This window comes from Electrophorus electricus, chromosome 10 (genome assembly GCF_013358815.1).
Source record: "Electrophorus electricus isolate fEleEle1 chromosome 10, fEleEle1.pri, whole genome shotgun sequence".
In the NCBI taxonomy this organism is placed as follows: domain Eukaryota; kingdom Metazoa; phylum Chordata; class Actinopteri; order Gymnotiformes; family Gymnotidae; genus Electrophorus; species Electrophorus electricus.
This window is the reverse complement of record NC_049544.1, coordinates 7995111-8014300: the sequence shown is the minus strand read 5'-3', so window position 1 is coordinate 8014300 and position 19190 is coordinate 7995111. Positions and strand designations below refer to the sequence as shown.

Here is a 19190-nt window from a genome sequence, read left to right as displayed (position 1 = left end):
CACAGTGAGAAGACAGGATTTACTGCTGTGTATATAAATGATGCTCAAACACTAAAACAGTACTGGGTCCAGATTACTACTCACAGGTACTGCAAGTCTCTGTAAGCCTAGCTATGGCCATTTGAATGTACCTTATGGGGGAGTAGTCCAGAATTGGCACAAGAAAAAAAAAAGAGAACAGCAAATTGAATCATTTTGAACCACACTGTTGCAGTAAGGTCACTGTCCACACTCAAGCAGACATAATTTTTTCCTAGTTGAGAGTGCAGTCTGAGGTCAAGCTTTTTCTACTGCTATTGTTCTCTCTAACTCTCAGCCATAGGAAATTGCTTACCATAGTGCAGGGCCAGTTTCTGTGTGTGTGTGTGTGTGTGTGTGTGTGTGTGTGTGTGTGTGTGTGTGTGTGTGTGTGTGTGTGTGTGTGTGTGTGTGTGTGTGTGTGTGTACGCGCACACACCTGTCTGAGCCTTTTTTAATGAGTATTGACATGCTTTCTGTAGGAGTGATACATCAGGAAGTTTGTGAAGATGCAGTCCTGTAATACTCTGTAATAGAAGGCGCCTTAATTACAGTTTGCCAGAGGTCATTAGATCCCATTCCCCATTGTCAGGCCTGGCTCACCATGAATGCACCACACACATAAAGAATAAAGAAGTGTGTCCGATTAGGGACAGAGTAAAACAATGATGGCCATGAAGGTCTAAATATTAGTACGTTAGGTCTAAATATTAGTATGTTAGAACTGCTTATTGGGTTTACTGGGGTTGTGCATTTATGTGGTATACATATTATAAAATATTTCCTCTAGAAGAGGGAAAAATGAAAAGAAATTCAAAATGTTTGCTACAGGCAAAGGTTATAGTTGAAGCTACAATATTCTCATTACACATGTCAGGAACTTTGGGTACAGAGACAGATGAAAGACGTGCTTCAGGTGTAGTGTGTATACTCTATATTTGAATAACTTAATATAAGCCTACATAAGCAGCACATATAAAGCATAAAAAGATAACCTTTGTAATGTATTTTCTTGGTATTCGTCTCACTTTGAGTCTCAGAATTAAATCCTTTGTTGGAGAGATGCCCATAGCTATTCACATTAAGCCTCCTGTATGCAATATTTGTTTCTATGGAGATGTTTCTAGTTGGTAATAATCATAAAACCCAATTGTAATTTTCAAAAGAGCTGGCGTAAGGCCTTTTGTTGTAATGGACTCTCCATGATCAAAGTGCAAAGCTGACATCACATTTCCATGCAAATTGGAGCTCTCCTGCGTTCTCTCACTTTTCCTTTCGTAGCTGCTTCTGCCAGAATATGTGTGTAAGTAGGTGTGTGTGTGTGTGTGCGTGCGTGCGCGCGCGCGCGCGTGTGTGTGTGTGTGTGTGTGTGTGTGTGTGTGTGTGCACGCATGCGTATGTGTTGGTAGATGACTATGAATATGAATTGTTAGTCTATATAGGTGAGTGTCTTTTGGTTTGGGAATAAAGTGCTGCTTTTTCTATCTCCAAGGTTGTGGATTCGATCCTACCGCCGTTGGCATCTTTGGCATTCAGTAAGAATGGTGAGTTGTATTTCACTGGCTCAGTAGACAGGCTGAAGGGTATCTCATAACACATGCAGGCCTGATTTTACAGATTTTACCCATCCAAAGAAGTGGGACCAGGATAGTTTGAGTTTCGTAAACATCTTGGTGTCTTACTGCTTGACTACTGTAAATACATTACCAAAAATTTAGATTTGAAGCATAGGTCTGTGATGTTATATATTGTACCATTTCATTACTATCCCCTAATCTGTGGTTTTGTTTTATATATATATATATATATATATATATATATATATATATATATATATATATATATATATATATATATATATATATATATATATATAAACACTAAGCAAATAGGTAAGAGCCTCCCATTGGATAATTACTGCATGGGTGATTGTTTCAGCTGGCAACAAATTATTTAACCCTAATTGATGCAGTGAGTAGTTTCTCATTTAAACTGAACGACCAGGTTATTCCATCAATGGATTTTTTCTTCCCTGATGGCACGGGCATATTCCAAGATGACAATGCCAGGATTCATCGGGGTCAAATTGCGAAAGAGTGGTTCAGGGAGCATGAGACATCATTTTCACACATGGATTGGCCACCACAGAGTACAGACCTGAATCCTATTGAGAATCTTTGGGATGTGCTGGAGAAGACTTTGCGCAGTGGTCCAAATCTCCCATCATCAATACAAGATCTCGGGGGAAAAATTAATGCAACTCTGGACAGAAATAAATGTTGTGACATTGCAGCAGCTTGTGGAAACGATGCCACAGCAAATGCATGCCGTAATCAAAGCTAAAGGTGGTCCAGCGAAATATTACAGTGTGAGACCTTTTTTTTGGCCAGGCTGTGTGTCTCTGTGTGTGTGTGTGTGTGTGTGTGTGTGTGTGTGTGTGTGTGTGCGCACGCAAATAAAATACATACATACATACATACACACATATATATATATATACACACACACACACACACACACACACACACACACACACACACACACACACACATATGTATGGGTATATGTGTGTATGTAGATGAAGCTCATCCCACAGGTTTCTCTGTGTGTGTGCGCGTGTACATGTGCATTTGTCTGTGTTTGCCAGTGGAGTGGCGAATCGTGAGTTTGCGGGTGCTGTCAGAGATCACCTTGCTGTTGCTGAGCCAGGAAGCAGTGGAGGAAGGAGAGAGAGAAAAACAAGGAGCGTGGAATAGAGAGAGCCACTCCTCAAACACACGCCTGCTCACTCTAATTACAGAGGACCTTCTGCCACAGTGAGCCCCTCCTCTAGCCAGCCAGCCATCCTCTTAAAAAATGAATGAATAAATAAATAAGTAAATAAATAACTATTATTATTGCTGTTGTCATCAGCATATTTATCCTATGTTACTTTTAATTTATTATTTCTAGCAGTATTAAGTTGTCTGGTGACTGTCCTGCTCTTCAGGTATGAGTCGCTGCTTTTGGAACAAGACCCAATACCTGTCTATGCTATCAAACTGCTGGGGTCCCTCACTGAACACAGCACACTTGTAACCAGGTAAATTCCTAACAATAATAATAATAATAATAATAATAATAATAATGGTGATGATTATTATTGTTATTATTGTTCTTATTATAACAACAATAATAATTGGTAGTAATAATAGTTTTGGAAGGAAATTTTCTTAACAAGTAGTAATGAAGATGCAGTGAGTATTTTATAACATGGGGAAAGGAGTAGAGTATAGTTGTTATCCAGTTCCAGTTCTGGAGATTCACTAAACAGTATATTCAGCTAATTAATTTCTTTAACTAGCTGATGATTTAAATCAGGTCTGTCAAAGTAAGATGCACATTAAACGGTTCTATAGTGGATTTCATTTTTAGCTACTGTGAAATTTAAACAATTTGTAATAAAAATATGCTTATCATTTTTGTGTTTAAAGAGAATATTAAAGATTAGTTCAGGGAGGTTGTTCCACATTATCATTAACTAGACATTGAGTTAGTTTTTAACTAGGGGGGTTTCTCATGGCAGCCATTAGCCAAGTCTTCCATGTCTCTGTGGATGTAGTTTGTATTAGGTTATTGATCCAGTAGTCCAGGGATGTCAGGCTGGTTTTGTACTAGTCCACAAGGCTGCAGCTAAAGCACATCTTACATCTTTGAAAACAAATACAAATAAGACATTAACAGAAAGAGAAAGGGCATTGAGATATAAGATGGACTACATTACACTTCAGACTTGTTTTTCAGTGCTATTCAGTGTGTATGCTATTTGGATCTCTGCTCTGCTGCTGTGCCAGTTTATACTTGTACATACTCTCACATGAGTATGCATGTACGTGTGTACACACACACACACACTGACAGCAGTCTGTCTCATAGTCTTCATTTTCATTGTCTGGCCTATCCCTCCCCCTCAACTTTCTTTTCCTTGCTACGATGGCTAGTCTATGTGTGAATGTGGGCATGGATGTGTGTGTGTGTGTGTGTGTGTGTGTGTGTGTGTGTGTGTGTGTGTGTGTGTGTGTGTGTGTGTGTGTGTGTGTGTGTATGTGTGTGTGTGTGTGTGTGTGTGTGTGTGTGTGTGTGTGTGTGTGTGTGTGCGTGCATGCATGTGTATGTGCGTGTTTCCCTTATCTCCTCTTTATTCCCCTGCTGTTTCACTAATGGCTCTTCCCGGCCTCTCTACACATTGTCTTTCTTGGTGCTGATAGAGCACGCCGTGCAGCTGAACTGTTCAAATTGATGTCAGCAATCGGGGAATGTTCATCTGTTGCCACCATCCACGCCCCCACCCCCCCCAACCCTGTCGTCTATGAGGAGCTATTACGTTCACAATAGTGAAATTAAATTGCGTTTGCCACCGCTTGATAAAGTCCTAAAAAAGAGCAGACCTTCACTTGATGGTTTCCAGGCGAAATGAGATTGCAAATTGGGGACATTAGCAGGTTCTGTGCACAAGCATCATCTTTCCTTCATTATCAGTTCTGTTGGCAGTTCAAGCTTTCCAATTATCGAGACCCTTTGGCTACTTTCGCCTTTATTCAGACCGTGGTGAATGTTTGCTCTGAACCATTGCTCTGAGTGTTAATGGCTTTATCTTAACATTGTGCATAGTATTGTGCATAGCTTTTACCTACTCTGTTAGGTAACTAGGTTAGGTTGGAATATTTGTCATTGCTGTATAGCTTTTGCTCTCATGGTGTATATGCTGATAATTCAGAGGAGTAATCAATAATCCTTTTAATTTGATGAATAACTGTTTTTTCAGCCAGCATCATTGAGTTTCTTTGTTAAACTGTTGATTTTTTATTTTTTTTTCCATGGTTTTATATTCCTACTATGACACTGTCCTGTCCACAATGTCCTGCACTTCTGTGGAAACTTCCTGCAGGAGTCTTATTGGACTGGACAAAGTGTGTGTGGGAACAGACTGTGTCCATAGTGAGCAGGCTGTGGCAGTGTCACTAGGTGTGTGTGTGTGTGTGTGTGTGTGTGTGTGTGTGTGACAGAGCGAATGAGAGTCTGTGGGATGATTGGGACTGAGGACTTTCAGTGTGTGGGTTTGGCATGGCAGCTCTACCTGCCAACCACTGACAGCAACACAGAGACACTCAGCTCCTGTGAGAGTAGAAATGGACAATAAAAAGTTAGTGGGCAGAAATAAGCAGGCAACCACAGGTAGAGGGTTGGTTGGTGGATTAGATAGAAGGATGAATCATAGCCTAGACGAATGGAATAGTGACCAGCATTCTTTTAGGGTGAATGCAGAACATGTTTATGAGTACAGTAAATTTAGAGGTCTCTCCTCTGTTTGAAGCTATCTTGCCAGTTTCATGTGACACTTTATCATTATGGTGTTTGCAAGTATAATCATTACTTCATGTGATCCATACTAGAGTTACATTCAGACTGGAAATTTAGGAGGAGGTTAAGCTACTCAATCTGACCTCAGCTTGGAGAGTTCTTCTAGCTTTCAGGTAAACATTTACATCAGGCAACAAATGTCCTAAACATTACTGACAATGATTTTAGGTTTTGAATTTAGGCAGGTTTGAATGTTTAGTAACATCAGATACAAGAATAAACCGTTAAGTCTTCTAGTGCAAACTGTGCAGCACAGAGAATCCCCACATCATGTACACAAAGTTTGCAAGAATCAGAACTCAAATAATTTCTTAGGCCATCCTTGTATTTATTAACTTGACTCTTATGATGAATAGATTGTGCCATAGAAGTTATCAGAGCCTGCATATGTGGTTTATTAGTTTGGATATTCTATACTCTGCACATACACCCCTCTAACAGTGTGTCAGCCCATTAAAGAATGCGACAGCCACTAAATGCCGTGGCTGTTGCATGCCATTATGGCAGCTAAAGGTAGAAATGGAAAGCATATGCCATCAGCTTCTCTCCCCATCAGATTACAGATCCCATCAAAAGGTTGTCTGGAGCCATGGAGATTGTGAGCATTCTCTCTATTAGAAGCTTCAGAGTCTTTCAGATGACATTTACCTCCGTAAATGCCAGTCTCTGCACTTTGCATTTTCATGAAATTACTGCTTTAATACCTGGCACAGCTGAAACCAGTACTGCAGAGGTGGGATTTTATTACTAGGGACAATTGAAGTGTGATGTAGTTACTGGTTGAATATATGTATGTGTCATGGCCACAGTAACTACAGTGACCATGACAATGCTGGGTTAGGTCTAAGGTCCAGTATTAGATCAGTGTACTGGATCGGTGAGAAGGGTTGGCAGACTGCTGTAAGCAAATATAGTCCTGTGCTGTCATACACTTCCACTTGACCCCATTTGCTTCTGTAAACATGCAGTTGTTGAGGGAGATTGATGGATGACCTGACCACAAGGCTACGTCCCTCTTAAAGAGCTAATGGAGCACAACCAGACTACAGAGAGTGGGAAGTGGGGTGTATATAGGAGAGGCAGCCATCTAGGCCCTTCACTAACCACGACAGGAAGATAAAGTATACCCACTCATCAGGTCTGCTTATTCTGGCATGTGTGTGTATTGGGTGGGTGATAGTGGCCCTTCTAGTGGGCAAATTATTGTGCAGAATTTGCTGTAGGATTGCAGATAGATTCGTTTATTTTTTTTATTGAAACGGAAAAGGAAAGGAAAAGGGAGAGAGAGAGGCCTCTGTGATATGAATCAGTGATTTATCATGCAGAGTTCTGGTGCTTACCTGTTGGTTGGTAGCATGTACTTGGGAAAAGCAGAAGGCATGCTTTATTTCTTTTGCAATTTAAGTAAAAATTGTTTTATTTTTATTTTATTTTTTTTATTTTTTTTTTACTGTTTCTTATATTTTTTTCAGTTGCCACTCAAACTGTAAGGACACCTAATTCAGTGCCTGTTGCTAATATGAAAACACATTGTTGATAAACACCAAACTGCATATTGAGGTACGTTGACTGCGGAGTGGCTTTTCACACCTGAAAAGGATAACATACATATAGGATAAAAGAATAACACACATAAAAGGATAACGCAAATGTCGGATAAAAGGATAACACATATATGTATAATAGAATGATAACACATATGTCATAGAAAGATAACACACACAGGATAAAAGGATAACACATAGGAGAGAATGATGACACACGCATAGGATAAAGGGAGAATATAATATTCTTTACCTCAAGCTTTTATGCTCTTGCAGTAATTTAGCAAGAAGTTTGCTCCTAAAGGCTTTCATGGCAGCCTTACCTTAGGTGCTAAGCAGCAACACCCTTTTACTCTGCTGCCTCTTATGCACAGCACAAAAGCATTAGCCAACCTCAGAGGACAATGAGGAGAATGGACCACTTCTTTCCAGCCATGCAATGCATCATTGTTTAAAGTAGGCAAGGCATCATATTTAATATTCTGAGTGTGACCCCTCAGCTAATTTCATTCAATCTAGCTCTCATTTTCTCTCAGTATTGTGATGTTCTCCTTTGAGCACCTTTGCATACATTCAGTAATTGGCTGTAAATCAAAGGGCTTAATCAATAAGAGAGCAAGCAAGTCATTTTCAATAAAGACTTGCATTACTCCTCAGCACCAAGCCTTTTAGAATGCTCTCCCTTCTTCTCACTTTCCCTGTCTCTCTTTATACTGCCCTGTCACCTTTCCTCTTTTATTCGTCTTTTTCTCATTTTCATACTTCTCAGTGTATCAGTCAAAGGTTATTATATCAGAAGACTGATCTTTGTGTCTTGGAGCTTTCACACCTCAATGCACACGTACAGTACCAAAGCCCAAACGCACACATGAATGTCACAATAATGAAGATGGAATAGAGACCTCGTGCCATGTGGTATATGTATGTGTCATGCACTAGTGTGTGTGTGTGTGTGTGTGTGTGTGTGTGTGTGTGTGTGTGTGTGTGTGTGTGTGTGTGTGTGTCTCCCCTGGTACAGGCTTGTCAGAGAGAGTCGTCTACTCCCTGTCATCTTTCAAGTCATAGCGGTAAGTATTCTCAGGGCCTCTAGGCTCTAGGATCGTCAGTCTGTTAGGGTGATTTATTTATTGTCTTGGGTTTCCCACACCAGATGTAGTGAACAAGAAACAATCCAGAAGATTGTAAACTTTATGGAAATCGGAACACAAACTGTTTACCTTTTTTGTGTGGTTCTGTGGATCTCTTTTAGTGTGGTTCAAATCAAATGAACTTCGATGCTCTACTCCCCATGAAAGAAAAGTCCTTTGAGAAAGGAAATTTTCAATGAATCAGAACACAGAATTTGCCTTATATGTTTAGTTAAATCACATCCCTATTACTGTTCCTGCAGCAAACATAGTACCCTGCCAAAGGTTGCATGTGTTTTTCTGTGCTCAGGGTGCATTTAGTATATGTTGATGGCTACAAATAACAGTAAGTTATCAAAACCCTTTTGGAATTACTATATGGAATATGCATATCGTATCAGATCAGTCAGTCTTAGTTCTGCTAAATCTTACAAACTCGTTCTTATTCTTGGGTGCTGTACTTTGATGACAGTAAAGTATTTGTCTCATTGTAAGTACACTTATTCCTCAATGTCATAAGGCTCTACAGGGTTTGAATTTTAGATAGTTCTGTTTGGAATGACACACATGGGGTTACTCCTTTGCAGGGCTCTGTATCACACATCCTAAGTCTGAACGGTGCACAGACCAACAGTCCTGAAACATTTACACTAGCCACTGCATTCGCATGTGCATTCTGTTCTGCATGTGTTCTGAGGTCATGGATGAATTCTTCAAGATAAATAAATGATGTGTCCCCTGAAACCAAATTTCCTAGAGAACGTAACTATTGCTTTATACGTTATCCATTTTCCATTTTTAACACATGACTTGAAAACAAATTTACAATATTATATGACCCTGTATATGCCCTAAGGGCATTGCTCATACCATATTAAAATGACATGAAATAGAATATTAGCCCTGTTAAAGCATGTATGTACTAACCAGCCTTCTCCCTAGGAGTGAGGGCTATGTAGTTGATTTCTCAGCCTCTATTGAGTTATTATGTAAATGAAGTAGTCAGGGGCTGACCTATCAGAGCGTAATGTGTAATTGGGTTGTGGAGTTAATGGAGTAGAGATGTGAGTCCTCTTCTACAGCAGGTTCCGTTCTCATTAGACAGAAACTCGCATTGCCTGTCAACTAGTCAACCTCCCCTGCCCTCAATCCACCATGTTAGCACTGCACGCGTTATGAGCACAGAGCCAGACCTGGTCCTTATCCAATATGCCACTGAAAAAGACACCTGTGTAAATTTGAGTAGCACTCTGGAAGACAGCTGCCTCACACTTTAGCAGGCATTGCATAGGAATAGTTGATGGACAATTACTGCCGAACTAAAAGCAAGATAGACATAATGAATTTCAGCTGAGTGTTGAAAAAGTACCATTACATTAAAAGTGGTTGCAAGATTAATCTACAATTCAAGGATTTATTTTTTGCCTCACTGAAATTTAATTTCCTCACAGTGCTAAATTGCCTCCAACTGCAAAGAACAAATATATACTACTTATGTATTTCTTTAGAGTCCTTGAAGTTTAGTCATTCTTTGAAGTTGAGAAATAATCACCGGATTAAAACAGAAAACTCACTTTTCCAAATACTCTTATATTTAATCCTCTTAAACACAAGACTACATATACATATATATTTACACGAATTATATATAAGTACATATATATATATATATATATATATATATATATATATATATATATATATATATGTGTGTGTGTGTGTGTGTGTGTGTGTGTGTGTGTGTGTGTGTGTGTGTGTGCGTGCGTGCGTGTGCATTTACATCGTAATGATGATAGACAGCACCCTTAGTAGTTATTGATTAGATCATCATTGCCTTTTGACATGTATCCATTTAGCTAAAGCACTTTGACTTGCTAACACAGTTACTCTGACAAAACTTTAGGAAATTCAGTACGTTGCTCAAGGGTACAGTGACAGCAATCGGTAAAATTGATCCTGTGCTGAATCTTAGTCAAAGCCTCTGATTACTTTTGCATTACCACCTTAGGGTTTCTCTAAGTCAGAAGTGCAGGTTAGAAGAAGCTGTCTTAGATACTAGTATCCACCCTGACAGAAGCTTCACGTACACTGTACAACTTTACAGTTCGGGGACTAGCACTCTCTGAGGGTAAAAACTTTAGAAACATGCAAAAATATTTAGGTAAGATTTGGACTGCTCAACCAGTGGCAGTGTTGCATTTGAAGGCTTACAAGATCAAAGGAAGCGTTCTCCCCTTCCCACCATGTCTTGTCCTTTCCTTTATAAAATGTACATTTGCCTTTAACACTAAATTAAAATGGTAAATTAAGGGTATTTGTTTCATTAATGGAACAAATGCAAGTTGTCCTCATTCACAATCCCTGTGTACTGCTGCTGAATTTGTTTCAATAGTTCTCTGAGAACATGAGAGGAACCTGAAGTTCGTAGTGAATAGTGAATGGCTCTTCGTTACTGAAAGATTGAGAGGATGTATGACTGCCACTGACACATTTGGCAAATGAAGCCCACATCTTATTTATACCCCCTTTTGAATATGTTCTATCCATACTGCTTATCACAGAAGTTTCCTGTCATGCACCTATTGTGCTCTGGGACATGTTTACTCTTAGTTGATGCTTGCCAAACATTTTAACTATTAGGGATTCTCATTTGTATATTTTGTGAATGGCTAAAGCTACAATGTTTAGCCTGGTATTATAACAAAAGTGCTACATAATGGTGTAGCACTACTGGCATTTGTCTCATATATTTCCATCTAATATATGTAGCAGCATACATTTGCTTCAGTTTCATATTAGCATGTAATTAGTTTGTGTTGTTCATCAAGGTATGCCAGCCCAGGTATCAAGTGATCTATGTCAATTTGAAATTTGCTTTATCTCTTCTAACTTTGGCTGAGGACATTACAGAGTAAGCCACTACACTGATCCTAGATAAGTCTTCCTTTGCCGGCTCTGTGCACTCCAGACGGATTACTGTAACATAGCCTCCCTCTGTCTCTGTGTGCCTTGGGCTTTTATTGAATATGATGTCACCTGACAGTATGGATCACTCTGAAGAGAGAGGCCACTGATGTTTCCGCGAGCCGAGAGGGAGAGTGGAGCCGCTTGCACACGCTTTCTGAGGCAGAAATAAAAGTGCACAGAGTGCTTTTAGCTGTAGCTGTCAATATGAGGACAGTGTGCATTCAACACTGACTGTGAGCTCTGAGCTCGAGACCAGACTGTTGTACTTAGGAGTTTTATGGAATAAAGCAGTGTCATGTGTTTAATATTTCTGTCTATTTTAGTACAGTGTAATACTCCTCACCATGTGAAGAGTGCTTGTCGGACTACAGAATGATGAAATGTTACACAAAATGCCTCTGTGTCTTATGTGACACTGAAATTTCGCAGCTACTTACCATGAACACATCTTGGTTACCCTTGAGAGTATGTTTAAGTTGAAAGTAAGGTGTTTTTGACTGATTTTTATAATGTTATTAAAATTCATATTAGATTTTCCTTTTGGATGGTTTCTACAGTGAAGAATTTATTCCTCATAAGGTTTAACTTTTTGTGTTGCACGTGCGTCTTTTCCATAATCAGGGTTCAATGCATTTTTTTGTGTGGAGTTTGACATGCAGGCTACCATTCTCTGTGTTCAACAAACTGTTTAACAGACTGGATACTGAGAGCCTCATCATCAGATCTCTGTCTGCATATGTTATTTATTTATGTAAGGAATGAAGGTTTGGTTACTCATGCATGACCCCTTCACCTTACCCGCCACCAGGCTCTAGGCACAAATAAGGCAGAAAAAGCAATGATTTCTGGGCATCGAAAGCTCCTCTAGCCTGCGGTTGGTGCTCTGTGGAGAGCGAGTCCCCTGAGACAGTAGTGTATCTCTGCATCTGGCTTTTAGACCCATTATCTCTCTTGCTATCTCTCTCTCTCTCCCTTGCTCATTCTCTCTTTGTCTCTCTCTCTTTCTCTGTACCCCCCTCCCCCATGGATGTCTAATTAAAGCCTTCCTGGATTTTCCTCCATTCTTTTCTTTTTTCCCCTCTCCATCCATGCCCTTTTGCCTAGCAGCATTGTCCACTTATTTTGCTTCTAATCAGCCTCTGAACCATCTATTGAATGATTAGAGCATTTCCACGGCCCCGACATCAGAACACAAGTCTTCAGTGAGACTACTTCCACCTTTGACCTTTCCTAGTTCTCATGACATTTTGTCTTAGGCTCAGGACTCTGCTGTGCCAAAGGTGATGCACAGTATGCACTCCTGACAGCACTCCTGCATCTCTGCTTTCTCACTAAACTCTATAATCCAAACCTAACATACATGGCACTGAGGATTGAAATGTGTATCCATTAGGTTTTAACCACATAAAAGTTATTTTAAGTGCTTTTTGATGAAACCTTAACAGTTTGTTTTTAAAGTTCTTATATTTCTGAAGTCTCATGCGCATGTGCTGACAAACTAATAAAAATGCTTCAAAAGTGTTTGTATGGTTCACTGCCAGTTAGGTTGTCTGAACAGGATCAAACATTTGCATGTGAAAGTTTTAGCTCATGTTGTCTGAAACAATCAAAGGCTGTAAACACAAAAATAGAATAGAGGGAGCAGAGAGTTAATTAAACATTAAAATAATTCCTTAGATTATTTGAGGCTTTTTTGTATCTCCTCTAGCAGAAAAAAAAGTTCCTAACTATGTATGTTTCTTTGCATAGGAGCACCAGAACAACATCCTTGGTGGAACCATGCAGATGGCCATGGCTCTCCTTGCTAATCTGATTGGACAAAAGGACACAGACCTTCAACCATTTTACCAGCAAGGTGCTTTGTACCACTACTGCCACTGTCCGTGATAAAATAGAGCACTAGGCTTCATTGTTACCTGTGGCACAGACAATACAAGCCTATTCTGTTCACTCAGAATCAGTTTGACAAAGACACAGACACACATGCACAAGTATGCACACACATGAAAAGGCCCTATATTCATAGGTGTTGCACTTGTTTTTCTTACTTGAGTGTGTTTTCATTCCATTAGCAGACCCTTGTTGCACTCATCTCAGTGAGTGCATAGCCTGTGTGTGCATGCACGCACGTGCGTGTGCGCGTGTGTGCATGTGTTTGCGCGTGCAAAGTGTAGGCTGCCTGGGTTGGTGCTCATTGGCTGATAGTAAAGGGGAAAGTGTGAGAGCATTCAGCTGGCTTTTTGAGGCCTTCCGTCAGTCAGGAGTCCTTTTATCAGTGCGCTTGTGTGTGTGGGCTCGGCCCTGCAGCCCCCATCTGCTCAGCTCAACTCTCCCCTCGGCCTCCGGTATGGCTGCACTCAGCCTCACACATGCTGTTTCTCTCCATCTCTTTCACTCTCTCTCTCCATGGACCCCTGCACCTTTCCAACTCCCTCCCTGCTCTCATCTGATGCAATTTACCCAGCCACTGGGTAGCTCTCTCACTCCTCCTCTCATCTATAAACATTGGAATCTGATTTCTCCTCTTTTTTCCTCATTGTATTGTTGTTTTTCCACCATGGAGTGCCCAGCATGCTCGCTCTCGTGGTCCCTGCTTCCCGCTCTTTCCTCCCTATGCTGAATTATTGAGTAATGGATTCCTTTAGCCATGCTCATGTTGACAGGTTTAGGCTTGTGTGTTAGCAGCGGCACTCTGCTGCTTCTCCATTAACCCGTTAGCGTTGTGTGCTAGAGCGAGTCCTGCGCCATGCTGTTTGTGCATGTGTGTGGTCTGCGTTTGTTTCAACTGAGGAGAGATGAGTCAGAGATTCACACACACACTCCACATTCAACACACTGCAGAATACCTTGAAAAAACAAGAGCCTTAGCTCACACGCACACACTCAAGCACATGAAGGGGATTCTACAGGGGCCCAGGCTCAGAGTGGCACTGTTAAGTTACACACACTATGTATTACTCCTCTGAGACATACATATATCTGAAAAATGGGCATGAAGTCATGGGGAAAATGTTTCACCTCTGAATACAATTAGGTCATTACTGAAAAGAAGAAGAGGGGAGACTGGGCAATTTTCACATTATTAGATGGGGAAAAAAATCCAAGACATCAGAAAAAAGTAAAGATGTTTGTTTTGTTACAGTAAGCTCAAGACAACACAGAAGGTTTAAATTAAAGAGATTTGTGTAATGTTTTTCATATACTGACAATTTATCATTCATTTTCCCAGATTTATTACAGAGTACTGGAGTAATGGAGGAATAGAGAGTTGGTCAAATTTCTTTTGTCAATCCTACATGTTAACACGTACATCCTGAGTCCATTTTCTTGCATTGGTGTGTATAGAATGTTTCTCCACATCATAGCCAGTGCTTTAGTTCTCTTCCCCAGTGAGTGTTCTGGAAGGGGGATGGGGGGCATTAGATCCAGCTGTACTCATTACAGTGCTGGGTCACATGAAGGCCAACCCAACCATCCATCGTCATTATGCACCTTATCAGCTCCCCCTCTCAGGAAGGCCTGACCCAGCACTAAATATAACCCTGACAATTAGCGCTATCTCGCTAGTGCTGGCTAGCTCTACGCACTGCCACAAGAGGAGGGGAGTGGGGTGAGAAAGCATGCTATAATTGGCCCTTTTAGGTGTGACTAGCAAAGCCATGGATGTGGGACGCAGGCTTGAGTGAGGGTGGAGGGGTGGAGAAAGGGAGTGAAAGGGAAGGAGAGAGAGTAAGAGAGAGACCAGGAGTGAGTGAGTGAGAGAGAGTGAGAGGTTGAAAATTAAAGAAAAGGAACAAAGGGTGTGAGAGAGCAGAAGGGAGGGAGACAGACAGAAAAAGAGATGAGTTTTATAATTGGTGAGATTTTCCAGAGTGAAAGATAAGATCCCTGAGGGAGAAGGAGAGAAAGAAACAGAGAAACAGAAAGAAGAAGAGAGCCTGTCAATCTGTCTATAAGGGCCTGCCTGCCTCTTCCCTGTCCCCTCTTCCTTTTCCCTCCTCTCTCTCTCTCTCTCTCTCTCTCTCTCCCCCTTTCCCTTCTTCCCCTCTTGCTCTCTCTCTTTACCTCTCCCCTCTTCTCCTCTTCTCCCCCTCTACTCATCTCACCTCTTCCTCTTTCCCTCTCTCAGTGCAGGAGGGGTAAGGTCCTGCTGAAGCTCTGCGAAACATCTCCGTGACTGCAGATCTTTGATTTCATAATAAATAATGGGCTTGCACGGTGTCCTCTGAGCCACCTCTCAGATGCTTGTATATGGCGCTATAGAGGCTCACTTTTATAGCCTGCATTCTGTTGTCATATTTTTGCTCCCAGACTGCATTACTGTGAATGTGAAAAATGCTTTCCAGTGGATTGTGTACTGACTTGTTTGTTTTGCATTCTTCATGGAGAATCTACATTCTAAAGTATTATTTGCATGGATCATTTGACTTGAAGTAATGGCAGTAAATTCACCTCAGAAAGATGCCCTCAAAAGTAAGCGTACAGCTGTAAGCATAAATATTCAGCATCTTGCAGCAGCCTCTTTATACTTCAAGTTTAGTGGAGTCTTGCTCACTTTCCGCTCTGTTAGCATGCCTGCATATGCACATGCTGGCATCTACTTGTTTGTGAGCCTACATGTATTTTTTCATATAGCCTACTTATCAAGTGTTCTGGCATTTTCACACTCAGTGCATGTGTTGTAGTGAGACTAATTGTGGGTTCTCTAGGCTGCAGTCTCTGTTCTGCTGGAGATTTCTGGGTCTCTTCATTAGGAAGACACTATCATTTCTCATGTAGCTGTGAATTCGCAATGTGTGTCTCAGCAGAGGTAATTATTGCACTTTATCTGTTGTAATCTGGCAAACTGAGAGTACTGAGCACATGGCTACAGCACTAAATTCAGACAGTAATGTGTGTGACTTAACTCCAGCTAAGCACACACTTGCAAAAGTCTCTTTCACTTTTTTTAGAACTGTTAGATATTATGCAGCTGTCCTTAGCCAAGCACACACAGCTTAACTAGGTGCACACTACCAAAAAGGCACACATACAGTACATACAGTGCAGTACACTCTCCCCTCTCCTTCCTCAGTTTTGGCCTCTGTGTTCAGCCGCAGTATGTGTCCCACATGCACATACTCTGTTTATTTTCTATGAGCTTGTATGCACTGCTCTATAGAGGGTCTGCTCCTATATGGTGTAAACTGTCCGCATCCTCTCAGTAGGAGCTTTATTTTATTGATTGTTCTGTAGCTGGTTTGCTTCTGTTTTGTGCAGTGCATTGCTGATATCCCCTGTAAAGAGAAAGTCTTCTATTTTTTTCTGAGTTTGCATTTTTGATACATTTTTTGGTTTTCATTTGTGTTTTTGTTTGCTCTCCCCTGGAAAATGATGATATATTTTATACACCCCAATGTCTTTGTTCTTATTAGCAGTGCAAAAAGAATGGTTATTTGTTCATTTAGCGAGCATCCTTTTTAGGTAATTATTAACTGTTTTAAAAAATTTAGTCATCCTCAAAATGAAAGTTATGTTTTTCAACAAACCATTGCTGATTCCAGATCAGAGTGAGCTGCCAACTAGCATCGCTTCAACATTAACTTTCTTGCCTAGGGGCTAGCTTCTCTGCTGATATAGCATTATGATCTAACATCTGGCCTTTCGTGGTGTGGAGAAAGGTTTCTCGGAAATGCATTGCCAGTCTGTGGTGATAGAAGTGCTTCAGCTTTGCCATTGTGCTCGTGACAGGAGGTTGTTTCATGTGGGCCATGCATACATTCAGCTGCCATTCTACAGTTCAAGTGCCTCCCATGATCTGGAGCAGTGGTTTGGCCTTAGCAGAACAGAGAGATGGGAGAGGTTATTATTTCAAGATGAACAGATTATTCATACACTTAATGTTTCAACAATGCTCGGACATGAAATGGAAAAAGACTACAAGGAAAGCGTGATAGAAGATGGTATCGTTCAGCTACTTACATTTATGGCATTTAGCTGATGCTTTTATACAAAGCAACTTACAATTACCACTGAGTACAACTTGAGCAATTGAAGTCTTGCTCAGGGGCCCAAGAGTGGCAACTTGGCAGTGGTGGGGGCTTGAACTAGCAACCTTCCGAGTCAAGGACCTTAACCACTGAGCTACCACTTCCTTTCATAAATGGTTTGGAGGGAGAGAAAAGGGTTTTATTATTGTCTTTCTTTTAATGTTTAGCTTAATTTGTAATTGATTTTGCAGCCTTTCTTTTTTCCTTCATATGTTTCGTGGGTAAGTGTACTTGGCGTGAGTGTATGTAGGTGCTTGTTTCACAGCATACTTTCATAGAGTCACACAGCTTGTACTGAATGAATCAGAGGTCAGTAAAATCCGTGGTCTAATGTTCCTTCTCCTTTCATGAATGAATAAAAAGACTATTTCAACCCTGATTGTACATTCCTAGCTGTCCTTGAGGTCTTCATAGGAAAGATGAATGTTTGATGAATTAAGTATGGAGTGCTCTTCTGTTTGTGGTGGTTTAGCTTGTTGAATGTCACATTTTGCAGACTTCTGTTGTTGAGGTTCATTTAAATTGTGTTTTTTAGTCTTTTGCCCCCTCTGTGTGGCTTTATGTTTAAGTTAATTAGTACAGGAACAATGCTCTGTTCCTGGTGCTCCTCAGAGATGTTTGCTATATACAGTTGATTATATGCAAGCGTGTGTGTGTGTGTGTGTCCATGTATCATGCTTATTGTGTGTATGTGATCAAGTGTAATAAATGTATGATTGTGTGTGTGTTTGGGCAGGTATAATAGAGCTGGTATGTGGTGTGTTTGTGGAGGCTGCAGTGCTGTACATAGAGAAAGAAGAGCGGTCTGGAGTGAAAAGCTGCAGCTCTCTGCTCCTCTCCATACTGGACGTCATCCACTGTCTTCTCAAACACCTCTCTGCTGTGGTCCGACTGGCTCTACAGGTAACTGGGCTTCTCCCCTCCCCTCTTGCTCTTACACTCTGTTTCTTTCTCTCTCTCTCTCTCTCTTCCTCTTCAACTTCTCTCACCTCACGCTACTCTTGCACTCTGTATCTCTGACATTCCCTTCCCCCTTACTCTCCTTCTCTCTGATCAGTAAACATCCCTCACTCTGTTGCTGTCTAGTGTCACCACCCACCACCCACGCTCTCTTTCTCACTCTCTCTCTCACTCTCTCTCACCCTTGGGGAGTCTCTCTCTGCCTCTGTCGCCCTAGGCACGCTGTTAGGGGGTTCATGTCTGGGTCCTCTCCTAACTGACGATTACATTGTTATGCAATGACAACTGGCATGCAGATAAGACCAGAATAGAATCGTCACTGTGGTTGTCATCACACCTCTGCTCTGAGCTGCTGCTGCCATCCTCTCCAGCTGTGAGACTGCAGTTGTTAACTTAACTTAAACAAAAAAAAACCCTCACCTGTTAAATGAGAATTTAGTTGTTTTTTTTTTTGTTTGTTTTTTTGGGGGGGGGGGGTGTTTGTGTTCAAATGTGTGTGTGCGAGTGTGTATGTGTACATATGTTTATGCTCAGCCTTTATAGGTTCTTAGCTCAGACCCCCACCTGAGATAATGCTGTATGCACCTGTGTGTGTGCTGTCTCTATGGGAAAGCATACAGTGAAGTTGGACATCTAACACAGTGGAGATTTACAAGGTCCCCCTCCCCTCTGAGGGCCACCCTTCCTCTCCCATTGGCCCTCATTACCCAGCTCTAGCTCTTTGTCTTCCACCCCTCTCCCTTCCATACATATTTATGCATGGACATTGCAAAGAAGGAGAATATGTAATGGAAATCCATTTTCTCAGAAAATGCAAAGCTCATTAAAAAAGAGACTGCAAAACCCAAACCCTTCATTTGGGTGATAATGATAAGGAGAGTAAATGGGCTTTAACGCTGTACTTTCTGCTTCTCTCTCTCTCTCTCTCTCTCTCTCTCTCTCTCTCTCTCTCCTCTCACTCATACCCCTCTCTTCTTTCTCTTGCTCTGTTTTCCTCTTTCTACTTTTCCCTCCCTCCTTCCCTCTTCTAGCCAGTATCTCAGACTGTCATTAATGTTCGAAATGGATGAGGGAAGTTTACTTGTGAAAGTACTGCATTCCATATGACCAAGCATCAGTTGGGAATAATCATGCTGCCCCAGAAT

At 41.0% G+C, this 19190-nt stretch overlaps 1 protein-coding gene across 3 annotated transcripts in view; it reads left to right on the top strand.

Moving 5' to 3' along the window:
• Positions 1–19190, top strand: part of ulk4 (unc-51 like kinase 4) — a 93011-nt gene that overhangs the window by 44010 nt on the left and 29811 nt on the right. For all 3 annotated transcript variants that reach the window (XM_027023227.2, XM_027023228.2, XM_035530930.1), the window contains exons 28-33: positions 1511–1562; positions 2666–2834; positions 3008–3100; positions 7981–8029; positions 12806–12911; positions 17822–17988. In XM_027023227.2, the coding sequence (XP_026879028.2) occupies positions 1511–1562; positions 2666–2834; positions 3008–3100; positions 7981–8029; positions 12806–12911; positions 17822–17988 (636 nt within the window). The remainder of the gene's footprint in view (positions 1–1510; positions 1563–2665; positions 2835–3007; positions 3101–7980; positions 8030–12805; positions 12912–17821; positions 17989–19190) is intronic.